The 12,760-nt window shown below is 38.9% G+C and overlaps 1 protein-coding gene across 8 annotated transcripts in view; it reads left to right on the forward strand.

Moving 5' to 3' along the window:
* The window catches only part of CAMK2D (calcium/calmodulin dependent protein kinase II delta), a 168,193-nt gene that overhangs the window by 102,420 nt on the left and 53,013 nt on the right, over positions 1 to 12,760 (forward strand). For 4 of the 8 annotated variants that reach the window (XM_042469915.1, XM_042469917.1, XM_042469919.1 and 1 more), the window contains exons 6-8: positions 385 to 457; positions 9,023 to 9,125; positions 11,943 to 12,026. In XM_042469915.1, the coding sequence (XP_042325849.1) occupies positions 385 to 457; positions 9,023 to 9,125; positions 11,943 to 12,026 (260 nt within the window). Of the gene's footprint in view, positions 1 to 384; positions 458 to 1,376; positions 1,450 to 9,022; positions 9,126 to 11,942; positions 12,027 to 12,760 lie in introns of all 8 variants that reach the window. The other 4 variants (XM_042469916.1, XM_042469918.1, XM_042469920.1 and 1 more) reach the window with 1 other exon arrangement.

Consider the following 12,760-nt stretch of genomic DNA (forward strand, 5'->3'; position numbering starts at 1 on the left):
AGTTCATATTGATAACATTTTTATGGTTCACAAGGAATGAAAAAAATAGCATCAAATAAAACACAAAGGAACATGTCTAGCAATGTCACATGTATGTGTTCAATGTCATTTATTTTTTGATAAATCTTAAAAATAATTTTCTGTATGCCTCTCTCTCTCTCTGTGTGTATCGTATATATGTACATATACTCACACTCACTTAGAGAGAGAGAAAGACTTGCCCTGTTCCCTTTCACTGTATAATTGAAATGTGTCCAAAAATGTGATTTAATTATTTTCTATTTCTTATAATTTTAAGTTATTTTTGTTTGAGTTTTGCATTTGGTGTGATGATGTGCCTTTAAAATGTTTTTTCCCTTCCATTCTGCCCTTGTATCTTTGCAGTCATTGTATACAGCAGATTCTAGAAAGTGTTAATCATTGTCACCTAAATGGCATAGTTCACAGGGACCTCAAGGTCAGTATCTGGTGCCCATAGATTGGCTAAGAAGTTTCTCTTTCTCTCTTTTCTCTCTCTCCCATGGCTTGAGATTTAAGGGTGGGTCAGCTGAGAAGTTCCTTTGGCTATCTCTTGTCACCTTTCATATGACAAATGGATAATGCATGATGCTGCTTTCCAGTTTGCAAGTGCCACGGTCTATCATACATTACAGCCAAAGTTGAAAAAAAGGTGTTGGGAAACAGTGACCTTCTATGATACAATGTGGTGTGGTGAATACCTTCCACACATTTTAGAAGGCATCTGACTTAACCATGCTCCTTGGCACCTGCAGTTTAACTTTGCCTGTGATATATGTTAGCCTGCAGATTTAAACACCACTTCTGTTCAGAGACCATGGGTTATGGGAGCAGAACAACTGGCCTCACATTGCTCTGCTAGAGTAGGACGAACCCTCAGGCAAAAGTGAGCAAAGAATTGCTTGGCTAAATGAAACCATGAAGAGTGAATAATTTATCCCCAGTGCTATAATTGTACCTTCAGGGTAACTGGTGAGAAAGAGTCATCTCGATGAAAGAGGAAAAGAAAGGGTAAACAGTCCCAGATATTTAATACAAGCTTGAAAGCAGTTTTTTTTCGGTCTGATCAGCTAGTCTATGAAGCCTATGGAGCAGGACTTGTCTGCTAAAGTGGAATCCTTGCCCCTTCTTTTCTCCTCTCTTCATACTACTGAACCAAATCAGGCAAAAGGAGAGGTTTTGAAAGTCTCTGAGGCAGTAGCTGCTCTAGCTGAGGAATGTGGCTACATTTCCAGAGGTTGTACATCACAATCTCAGTTGTTTGCTAGTTTTGCACTTTAACCCAGTCTCACTGAGGGGATACAGATAGTGAGTGTACAGCTTGGAACTAACACACGCCCCCTGGTGTTTGCATGCAGTCATTGCATTCAACAGATCCTGGAGGCTGTGCTACACTGTCATCAGATGGGCGTAGTCCATCGGGACTTGAAGGTGAGTAATGCTGTTGGGAAAGAGTACCACACGCCACAGTATCAGAGCACAGTTTAGCTGCATTTTTGCATGTGGAGGCAAAGAGACATCCATTTATTAATTCACACATTGCTCAGACAATTTGCAAAGGTCCACACAAAGAATCACGCTGCTACCCTTCCTTTGCAGATTCAAGAACTTTTTCCTTTTATTTTCCCCTTTGGTATAAACAGAGCTGAAATTATGCATAGGAATAAATTACTAAAAAGCTCTAAAGTTGTACTTGACTTCACCACTGTGTCCCACATCAGTCTGTTTCAAATTCAGTGATGCAAAGTTGTGAGGTGAGCATTGGAAAAAAGCGTGATATGGTCAGGATAGGCATCAGTTCACATTTGAAATCTTCTTCCTCAGCTGTACGATTGATTTAGGCAGGATCATAGGATAGCAGAGTGAGCTTCCTATTTTATACAGGTGATTTGTTTATTTCAATTCTTCCCAAATTCACACACTATATCACAGGCAAAGAAGTTAGTCTCCTCTAACCCTGGAAGTGATTAGTATAGTGCAGAAAATATGGCCTTCTTAGAGTGTTTGTTTAGTACTGTTGATCTTGATACAGCTGGTCAATGATCACTCCCAAGCTGATGATATACTGTATTTATTTGACTAAGTAAGAGTCAAAATTATTTTTGAACAAGAGTCCACATCTTTTGCAGAGCCAGCATTAGATTAATTTCCCAGAGAAGACTGACAGGTGTCATGATAGCCATTTTTAAATAGCTGAAGGAATGCCATGCAGAAGGTGGAGTATTCCTGTTTTCTGCTGCTCCAGTGGCTAGAACATGAACCAATGAATTCAAATTACAAGAGGCTCCCCATAAACGTTAGATAGATCTTTACTGTTAAGAACTGTTTGACAGTAGAATAGACTGACTTGGGGGGGGGGGGGAGTATACTCTCCTTCTTTAGAGGTCTTTAAACAAAGGTTGGATGGGCATCTTTAAGAAGTGTTGTATTTGTGTGTTTTTGAATGGCAAGGAGTTAGATTAGGTGGTTCTTGCAACTCCTTCAAACTAAGATTGTAAGATTTCCATCCCCAGAGTCCAACAGTAATTATTTTATGAGAGAACTCTTTCTCTCTTTCTCTTTCTCCCCTTCCTCAAATGTGTGCATATAAATATATAGTTTTCAGTTTGTGTTTTTGTAATTTTCGTATTTCTCTAAGTTCTCATTCTTGAATGCCTGACATCGACATAAGTATGAATAGGTGTCTCCAAAACACATCAGTGAAAAATGTATGTGTTACTGCATAATTTATGTAAAATATAAATAATATATAGAGACTCCTCTAGCGTATATGTTTACCTATCCAGGCAAACACTTCATGCATAGGAGGATGTTGTCACTAATCATCAAGAATATATGCTATAGTACATCAGTTGAAAATGCTCTAACTCTCTGTGCTGTGTTTGACTCAAAATGAAGGGGGAAAGACACATGCAAATCTTTCTTATTAAGGAGAATAGGATCTAATTTGTCCATAACAGAATACTTTTAGGATTACATTTTCTGTCATTTGCCCTGCAAAATATCTGAGAAGCTCAGATTTACAGTTACTGTATTAGCTATGTGTGTTTACTGTCCTTCAAAAGGAGCACAGAAGTTCCTGCTGTTTTTAACGCCTCTTGCCACTGCCAGGTTGACATATGCAATGAATGATTCATGCACCATTCGGCCTTGTGCCACACTTGTCTCAATCTGTCAGTATCATTGACAAAAAGAAAAGGAAACTATTTTGAATTATTTGTGCATTCTGTCTCAGCAATTATGTAACCAAAATTCCCCCATCAGTACAGAACTGAGAGGTGATTTCTTGGGTCCAAAACACACTGCAGAAATAATCCAATTGGAATTGTAGCTTATTGTGGCACCAGAACTCTCTGACAGAGAATGCTAAATGTCTCAGAAAATTGTTGTTCCCAGAATTTCCTAGCATTGAGTCAGGGCAGTTAAAATGGTCTCAAACTGGATTATTGGTTTTCATTACAAAGGCAAAAATACAACATTGGAGATCTTGTAGCACCTTTGAGACTTACTGAAAGAAAGAAATTGGCAACATGACCCTTCGTAGACCTCAGTCTACTTCCTCAGATGCATTTGGTGGATTGGAAGCCAGGCACAGATATATATGCCACTCTTTCAAGAGCTCATGGAAGCAACCATTACTCGCCTGCAAACAGCATCCAAACCACAAACAGGTACGCACCTACAGGACAACACATGACAGAGATGGTGACATAGGTACTTAGCCTTATCACAAACCAATTCTGCCCACATATTTATCTAGGAAATGTCATCATAAGACCTAATGGCATCACCTACAATATTAGAGGGGGGGGCTTCACGTGCCCATCCTCCAATGTGATCTATGCCATACTGTGTCAGCAATGCCCTTCAGCACTCCACAGGTCAGTCCCTGCACAAGAGGATAAATGGACATAAATCGGGCATTAGCAATGGGAATACACAAAACCCGGTGGCAGAACATTTCAATATCCAGACCTCAGAACAGAGGTCACTGAACAAAAGAACTACAGAGGTAGATTGGAAAGAGAAATAGCAGAATTGGAATTCATTCACAAACTACAGTCCCTCAGCAAAGGATTGAACAAAGTCAATGGTTTCCTGACTCACTACACACTTCAGTACTATCTGACCCCATCTTCATCTGTTCTTCTCACCACAGGCTAGTCCCATTGCAAAACTGGATCTGCCAGTTCATCTCCATGCACAAAGACCAGTTTCCTATGCCTTTGTGCACTAATGACCGTCATTAAAACTGGACCTGCAACTTCATTTCCATACACAAAGGATTTGTAATTTGAATTGACATCCTCACATATCAATTGTGCTATATATGTCTGTCTGTCTGTCTGTCTGTGTCTGTCTGTCTGTCTGTGCTGGCTTCCACTCCACCAAATGCATATGAGGAAGTAGACAAGTCTACAAAAGCTCATGCTGCCAATTTCTTTCTTTCAAGATCTCCCCACATACTGATTCCACAGACTAACATGGGTAAATTTTTTAATTCTACCAACACTGGATATAAACACACACACACACACACACACACGTTATTTATTTACCTATCCAGAATTTATATTTCATTCCCTATACAAACACTGAAGTTTAATGTGGATTACACTTGAGTTAATGATACCAATAATAGAAACTTTATATTATACACATAAAAGAGGAGTGCAACATATTATCTATAAAAGCCATCTCCTTTTTTTCTGTCAACCAGTAAAGATTCCCTGTTTGTTTATTTGCTTGTTCGTTTGTTTTAACACTGTAAGTCCTTCCAAGCAATTTAATCTTCACTTATCTCCTAAAACTCTTCTAGAATTCCCTGGGAAATAAATTTTGTAGGTGTGGAGCCAGTGGTGATGTACTTGATTAGTACATAATTGTATAGCAACCATGTGTCCTTTCAAGTTACTGTCCATCTGAAGGATTGCTAATTTTAGAAAGCCTTGAATGAAATTCAAAACATATTGTGTGCAAAACTGAGATACATAAAATTTCTGAAGTCTTGTGGCTTCAAACCAATGAAAGTTAATACTGAGTGATGCTCATTAAAATGATGGTTTGAACAAATTTAATAATACTTAGGCTAGACTCACTGAAATCAGTGAAACTTAAGCTAAAACACAATGTTGTGTTGTTCAAATCCATCAAAATGAACACAAAATACTCATACTTAATTTGTTATATTTGTTTCTTTGAGAGTTGAGGCCAACTAACTTTATTTAGACTTGAACCAAGATCTTCATTCACATTGAAAAAGTCCCTGAAGCAGAGACAATAGCCTTTGTGACAAAATAATCATCCCTAGTTGAAATGATTTTAAAATTGCTCCTGCACTTTAATGCAAACTATAAATTTGATGCTCTCACCAAGAAATGCTGTATGACCATTTCCATACTGTGATGAACAAGAGCAAAGTAAAATGGCTGTCTCCTTTCTGCCACATGCATGACTGCAGCTAACACACAACATTATGGCCCAGACTCTGATTTGCTCCTTTCCTGGATGAACTCTCCAAATTGTGCTCCCATATCCTCCTTCAGTTGTGCATATTTGCCTCAACTTCCTCAGATCTCTCGCATGACCACCATGTTAACATTTTCAGTTGTCCTGAAATGGCTGATGCATGTCCCTTTAAAGGTAGAGTCCAGCTGTCCCAACGTCAACTGAGCTTGTTATTGAACTGTGTGGCTGTTTTGTAACAATGTGTATTTACTTCCTTTTGATAATGAAGTTTGCTTTACTGTACTTTGGTACCAAAATTATTTGTTGACAGGTATTAAGTATGTCTAATGGAGTGGGAGGAAAACAAACCTACTTCTTTTAATAGTCATATGCTGTAAATAGAATAAGTTTACCTACTTGGTGTATGCGTGTTTGTTTGTAACCTAACAGCCTACTGCATTGGGTTTTGAAGCTTAATAGCAAATTGGATCATTCAGTGCTTTAAGTAGTTTGCATAAGCAGTGCTTTCCAGGAATTAATCTTTGCCAACCTTTTTCTCTTCCTTTAATAAAGGACTCTTGCAGATTCATTTGTTAGATACAGAAGAAATATAGTGAATATTGTAGTAACCATGAGCTAGAACCCTGCTGGTGGGCCAAATTAATATTTGAAGTTCACAAGATTAAGGCAAAGGAAGGGAGAAAAAGGCTAGCTCTGAACCACCTATTTCTCCAGTATCTTACTTGCTTCATGGCTGTTGTCCCATGACCCTTTTTCTCTTGTTAACATCACCTACTTTGTCATAATGCAGAAACAGGACTCTAGCCATAATTGTGTTTGGTTTTTTTTTTTTTTTGGTTTTTTTAAAATAATTTTTGGCATATAAAAAACAGTTCCCCAATATTTGCCTATCCTTGTGTGGATTGCTCTTCCCATTCACGCCTATAGGCAAGACCTGACAAGCCTTTTCTGAGAGTGCCCCGAAGGTGGAACAATGCTCCATACAGACCAATCTAGTTTCTGCCTTTAGATTCAATAGGAAACAACACAATTTGACTACATCTTCCCTTTCCTTCACCTTCTTTTTGCCTTAAAAAGGATCTTTTCCTTTCATTTGTCTATCCCAAACCTTGCCTATCCTGCTCACCTCTTCATGAGCACCAGGAGACTGTGGGTTGCAGGCATTCCTAGACTGGTTCAGAGCAAGAGGGAAGTCCCAGTCACTCCAGAGACTGGAGAAACATCCTGCACACTTTAATTAATAGTTAATAGCTGGTGTATATGTTATCTCATGTATGTAATCAGGGAAGGGCAGTCGTAAAGATGGGAGTCCCAGCCTGGATCTCCTAGCTAAACTTCTTGTCCCATCCCCCCCCGCCGCCATTTCTCTCACCTTTCCCACCTTTTTGCTGAAAAAGAAAGAAAGAAAATGAAAATGAAAGACAGTGGTGGAGGAGAAAGAGGATAGTTTAATAGAATGGCAAATGGCCTAATACTCAGGACAGCTAAGTCCATCTAGGAGCATTAGAAGTTGAAACATTGATTGGCCTGTATGGAAGGCTGCTCCCCCTAATGGAAATGAAATGAAATTCTTTATTACGGTCAAAGTCCAGCATCAATATAAAATATAACATAAAAATAAAATAATACACATGAAAAGATTGCTTGGTATAAAAATCTGCCAACTAGAAATGTAAATAATTCATTTCCGTTACATTTAAGATAGCTTCATTTAAAATAAAATAAAATAAAATAAAATAAATAAAAATAAATCTTTATGGGTTTCCACCCTTACGATACAAATAGTAAAGGTAGATTAGCAATATCAGATTTTAACCAGACATGCAATATTAGACATGACACAATATTATGTGTTTAACTTAGATCAGTTGTTCCCTGGCCCTTTTCCGAGAACCCTGGAGCCTTTGAACGTGTTTATTCCTGAATATTAATTTTTAAAATTTTTAGTCCATTTTAAAGTGCTAAATATTAGAAAACTGCCACCTCGACGAGAACTTTCTTCAGTGTTTTTTTTTTAAAACTAGTTTTAGATGTCAGATGCCCTTGTTTGTTAGTGTTAAAAATTATCACTGTTATTACAAAGTGGTCAGTTCAAATTTCTGAGCCCTACCAACAGCTAACATTAAGTAAGCGGTGGACAAATAGCAATTTATATCCACCTCTTAAGAGATTGAGAAATACTCCCCCTAATGGACACTTTCAGAAAAGACATTTCTGCCCTTCAGAGTTAAAGGGAGGAGCAACCCACATAAGGATAACTGTCCCTTCAGTGCTGGAAATGACTGTCTTACATGTAGGACAAATGGTACTTTTGGACTCATTCACTTTTCTTCCTCTTACAATGTCTGGTAATACAGTGGTCCCTTCCCTTACACGGGGGATCTGTTCCAGATCCCCCCCGTAAGGGAAATTCCGCATATGCGTGAGCCTCATTAAAACTAATGGGGCTTGTACCTATGGTGGTGCGGCGGCAGCACGCGCCAGAGGCACACACACCATTACTGTTTCAGTGCATGGCGCCACTCCTTCCAGCATGACTTTCAGCGTATGCTGAAAGCCACATATATCATGCCTGCGTATGACACAGGTGCACTGTAGTTGTGAACTTGTGCATGTGTCCACACCTTCAAGTCAATTGGCAACTTATGGCAAACCCATGAATTCAATAGGGGTTTCTTAGGCAAAGAATACTCATTGTAATAGTTGGTGTATGATATAGCATCATGACACCACAATGTAGATTTATGTACCAAAACACACCACAGAAATAATCCAGTTTGACATCGCTTTAACTGACCTGGCCCAGTGCTAGGGAATTCTAATAATTGTAGTTTTGTGAGATATTTAGCCTTCTCTATCAGAGAGCTCTGATGCTACAACAAACTACAATACCCTGGATTCCCTAGCACTGAGCCAGGGCAGTTAAAGCAGTGTCAGACTAGATTATTTCTGCAATGTGTTTTGAACCTATGATTCATCTAACCTAGTACTACACTGCTACCTCGGGTTACGAAATTAATTCGTTCCGCCATTCCTTTCGTAACCCGAAAATTTCGTAACCCGAAAAGGCTTTCCGTTAGCACTGGAAAGCCTATAGCTGCACTTTGCAGCATTTGAATTTCGCGCCGAAATGAATTTCGTAACCCGAAAAATATTTTGTAACCCGAAACAGTTTTTCCCAATCCAACTTTTTCGTATCCCGGAAATTTCGTAACCCGATCATTTCGTATCCCGAGGCACCAGTGTACCAGCCTTCATCTGATGAACAGGTTCTTCAGTATGAGCTTTTCCAAAGGATTATGAAACTACTCATACAGGCTCTGAATAGCTAATCAGAGCTTTGAAATGTTAACTTCCTGGAACTTGCAGAACTCTGCAACCAGCATCATCAAAGCTGATAGGCCTATCTAGGAAATTGTCAAAAACAAGTGTATCTTCCCCCTGCCATTATAGACAGTATGGATCATCCCAACTTGTTCAAAAGTCATTTTAAAAAATACTGATCTTGCATTTTCCCCTTCCTTCCTTTAAAAAGCCCGAGAATTTGCTTCTAGCTAGCAAGTCAAAAGGAGCTGCTGTAAAACTGGCAGATTTTGGATTGGCCATTGAAGTGCAAGGTGAACAACAGGCTTGGTTTGGTAAGAAAATAATTTTGTTGTCCTTTATTTTTTCTTTGTACAGGTTGAGTCTTCCTTATCCAGAATTCTGAAATCCAAAATATTCCAAAAACCAAAACTTTTTTCATGGGTGGCTGAGATAGTGACACCTTTGCTTTCTGATGTACACAAACTTTGTTTGCTGCACAAAATTATTTAAAATTTTGTATACAATTACCTTCAGACTATAAGGTGCATATGAAACATAAGTTAATTTTGTGTTTAGATTTAGTTCCCATCTCCAGAATATCTCATTATGGATGTTTATGCAAATACAGATATTCCAAAATCCTCCACACACACACACAAATTGAAATCCAAAACGCCTCTGGCCCCAAGCATTTTGAATAAGGGAGACTCAACCTGTATACTATTGTTACCTTATTTGCTTATACTATGCCCTCTTGTTCACATGAAAATCAAATGAGGTGGGGCAGAACCTGTAGTATGTGAACTATGGATGGTTTCTGGTTTTTCACTCACACACACTCAGTCAAAATTCCAGCTGCATTTTTCTCAAATGTTACACACATGTAAACACATCTTGAGAAATTTTGAGCTTTACATCCCTTTGAACTCAATCTACCAGAAAGCAGTTGTGGCTCTAGCAAAGTTCCTCCTCAGGTGAACCTCCCTCACAAGACTCTTGGGAGGATAACAGTCAGGAGTGCCAACAGCAATCAGTGTAAACTAAGCTCATATATAGTGAGTGCAGTGTTCTCTGTCCCAGGTCACCAGGCAAACACAATGTGATGTTGACACAGAGGGCAAACAAACAAACAAATGCCTATTCAGTGCAGAATTTCCTAAATAAGTGAACATTGTCCTGGTTTTTCACAGCATTTCTTGGCTTATTCCTTCAGCAGGAGAAGGCAAAACTACTTCCTTATCACTTTGGGATTTTCAGTCACCTTGAACAATCCCTGTTAGCTGCTTACTAATCCTTTTCTGTGAGATGTAGTCCAATGTACAGTGCTCATTGACTTAAAAAATCACTAAGGATAAAAGCAAGCCAGGCTAGTTCAAGAGCCACTGCAGAATGGTATCAGTGGCTCCTATGAGGATAGGACAGGACTATGGGAAATAGGGGTAGAATTTTCAAACTGGTAAAATAACAAAACATGTTTGTTTGTTTGTTTGTTTGTTTGTCTTTGAGCTTTAAGAACCTCTAATGGAAAGAATACTAGACTGATGAGAATCATTACAGTTTGGGACTCACTCTGCACAGCATTCACACATCTTTGTTTTGTGCAGAAGACAGCATTTATTGTATAGAAAATAGTATTTCTATGCTGTTTCTTGTACAACAAGAAAATGCTGTTTCTTGTGCAAAAATGCTAAAATAGATGACTTATTTTTTGAAAATGATATAAAAGGATGATGATGATGATGATGATGATGATGATGATGATGATGATGATGATGATGATGATGATGATGATAGGACAGTACAGAACTGGTCTTCCTCAGCAGTCAGTTAGATTCATAAACGGCACTTGAATGAAAATGTCTTTCCTTACCAATATTAATACATGGGCAGATAATCATTAAGTGTTATATCCTGGTTTGTATCACAGCTTTGTTTCTACACGATCTAGATTTTCTCTCTACAGAGGGCAGGGAAAGCTGGGTGTGCAGGAAGGAAGTAGTGCCTTACAAATTCCTTATTCCTTATTCAGTTCAGGAGATGGTTCATCTTATCCTGCCTGTTAGATCTGAAGAAACCTAAGCAGTATTTTTGATTCCAAAAGGTGCCTAGTTACTAGTCAAAGTGAATGGAAGCTGCTGCTTTTTAATGGGTTAGTCTCTGGGTTTCAGTCTGAATTTTAAAAGAGATAATCCAGAGTGCTAAATTCTCTGTCCAAGATGTATTAAACTGATAGATAGAACTTGTAAAGTTTGGAGTGAAACTCAAAGTGGATTCACTGCCCAGGTGACAACAGATCTTCCAGCCTCCAGTGAAGTGATACAGTTGCATCCTCACTCCAGAAATAATCCAGTTTGACAGCACTTTAATTGTCATGGCTCAGTCTTAGGGAATCCTGGATTTATAGTTTTGTGATATATTTAGAATTCTCTGTCAGAGAGCTGTGGTGTCACAACAAACTATAAATCCAAGAATTCCATAGCATTGAATGATGCCAGTTAAAATGGCATCAACCAGGATTATTTCTGCACTGCAGATGTAGCCCTCAATAGGTTTCCAGTCTTTGGAAATAGGAGACTTATTTTTCCTCTTACAGGCCTTTCCTATTTCTTCCTGCCCACTGCTTTGGGAATGGGCATTGGTAATCCACATAAGCTTTGTGTCCCTTCCTGAAAAATCTGCCTGGTCTGATGTTCAGTTTCTTACCTTGAATGTGTCCTGAATATAATCTGAAGGAGGTTACATCTCATTCTCTCATCAGTTTGTTGAAGTCCTTCAGATCTTCCTTCAGAGCACTGGTGAAAAAATGGTAGAGTAAGGAAGAAACACAAATTAGTTGTTGTTTTGCCTCTGAAGCATTCAAACCCTGGCTAAAACCCTACAGCATAAAACAAGATTAAGTGGAAAGATCTCACATTTCCAAAGGGGATTGAACTGATGTGATCAGTGCCTGTTGAAATTCTTTGCAAGTCAGTTTGCTTCCTCACAGCCCAAGGCCTACAGTTGATTTATGGCAGCAAATGTCCCTATTGTAGAAACAGATAGTCAGAGATGGAAAAATTGTGAAAATCGAGTATACAGATAAGTATTTATAAGCATGCCTAATAATATGATGGGTATATCCATTAATTGTAAGAATACTTTCTTTCTAGGTTTTGCCGGTACACCAGGTTACCTGTCCCCTGAGGTGCTACGAAAAGACCCCTATGGAAAGCCAGTGGACATGTGGGCATGTGGTAAGGAACTTTTAATATGAGATGGATTTTGTCTTTCTTTTAAAATGCTTCCATAGAAGGGGTGAGTGAGATGGAGGAAACCAATGAAATAAACCTGTGCTAAATTTTAGTCCCATGCTCAGAGGGTTTTTGGTTTGGTATTTTTCTGGCTCACTGTTTATTTACTATGGTATCCTTGAGGATATTAGCAGCTTCGTGATATGTAGGGCATGCCAACGCTGCACTGGTATTCACTCATACTGTCACACACTAAAGAGAATAGGTAGGTGCCTTATGCCAAGTTCCACTATAGACCAGTGTATTGTCAACCTTTACTGGTAGCAGCTTTCACTAACAGCAGAGTTGTAGGCAAGATTTCTTGCCCTACCTAGAGATCCCTGGTGGTCTTTCCTCCAGCTATTACCTAGACCTGATACTAGAATCATTGCATCATAGAGTTGAAAGGGACCTCAAGGGCCATTGTGCAACCCCCTGCCATGCACGAATACACAACCAAAGCACCCATGACAGTTGGTCATCCAACCTATGTTTTAAAAACCTCCAAAGAAGGAGACTCCACCACACTCTGAGGCAGTGTATTCCACTGTCGAATAGCTCATACTGTCAGGAAGTTCTTCCTAATGTTGAAGTGGAATCTCCTTTCCTGTAGTTTGGATCCATTGTTCCAGGTCCTATTCTCTGGAGCAGCAGAAAATAAGCTTGTTCCATCCTCAATATGACACCCCTTCAAATAT

The sequence above is a fragment of the Sceloporus undulatus genome, chromosome 5 (genome assembly GCF_019175285.1).
Source record: "Sceloporus undulatus isolate JIND9_A2432 ecotype Alabama chromosome 5, SceUnd_v1.1, whole genome shotgun sequence".
NCBI classification, from domain to species: domain Eukaryota; kingdom Metazoa; phylum Chordata; class Lepidosauria; order Squamata; family Phrynosomatidae; genus Sceloporus; species Sceloporus undulatus.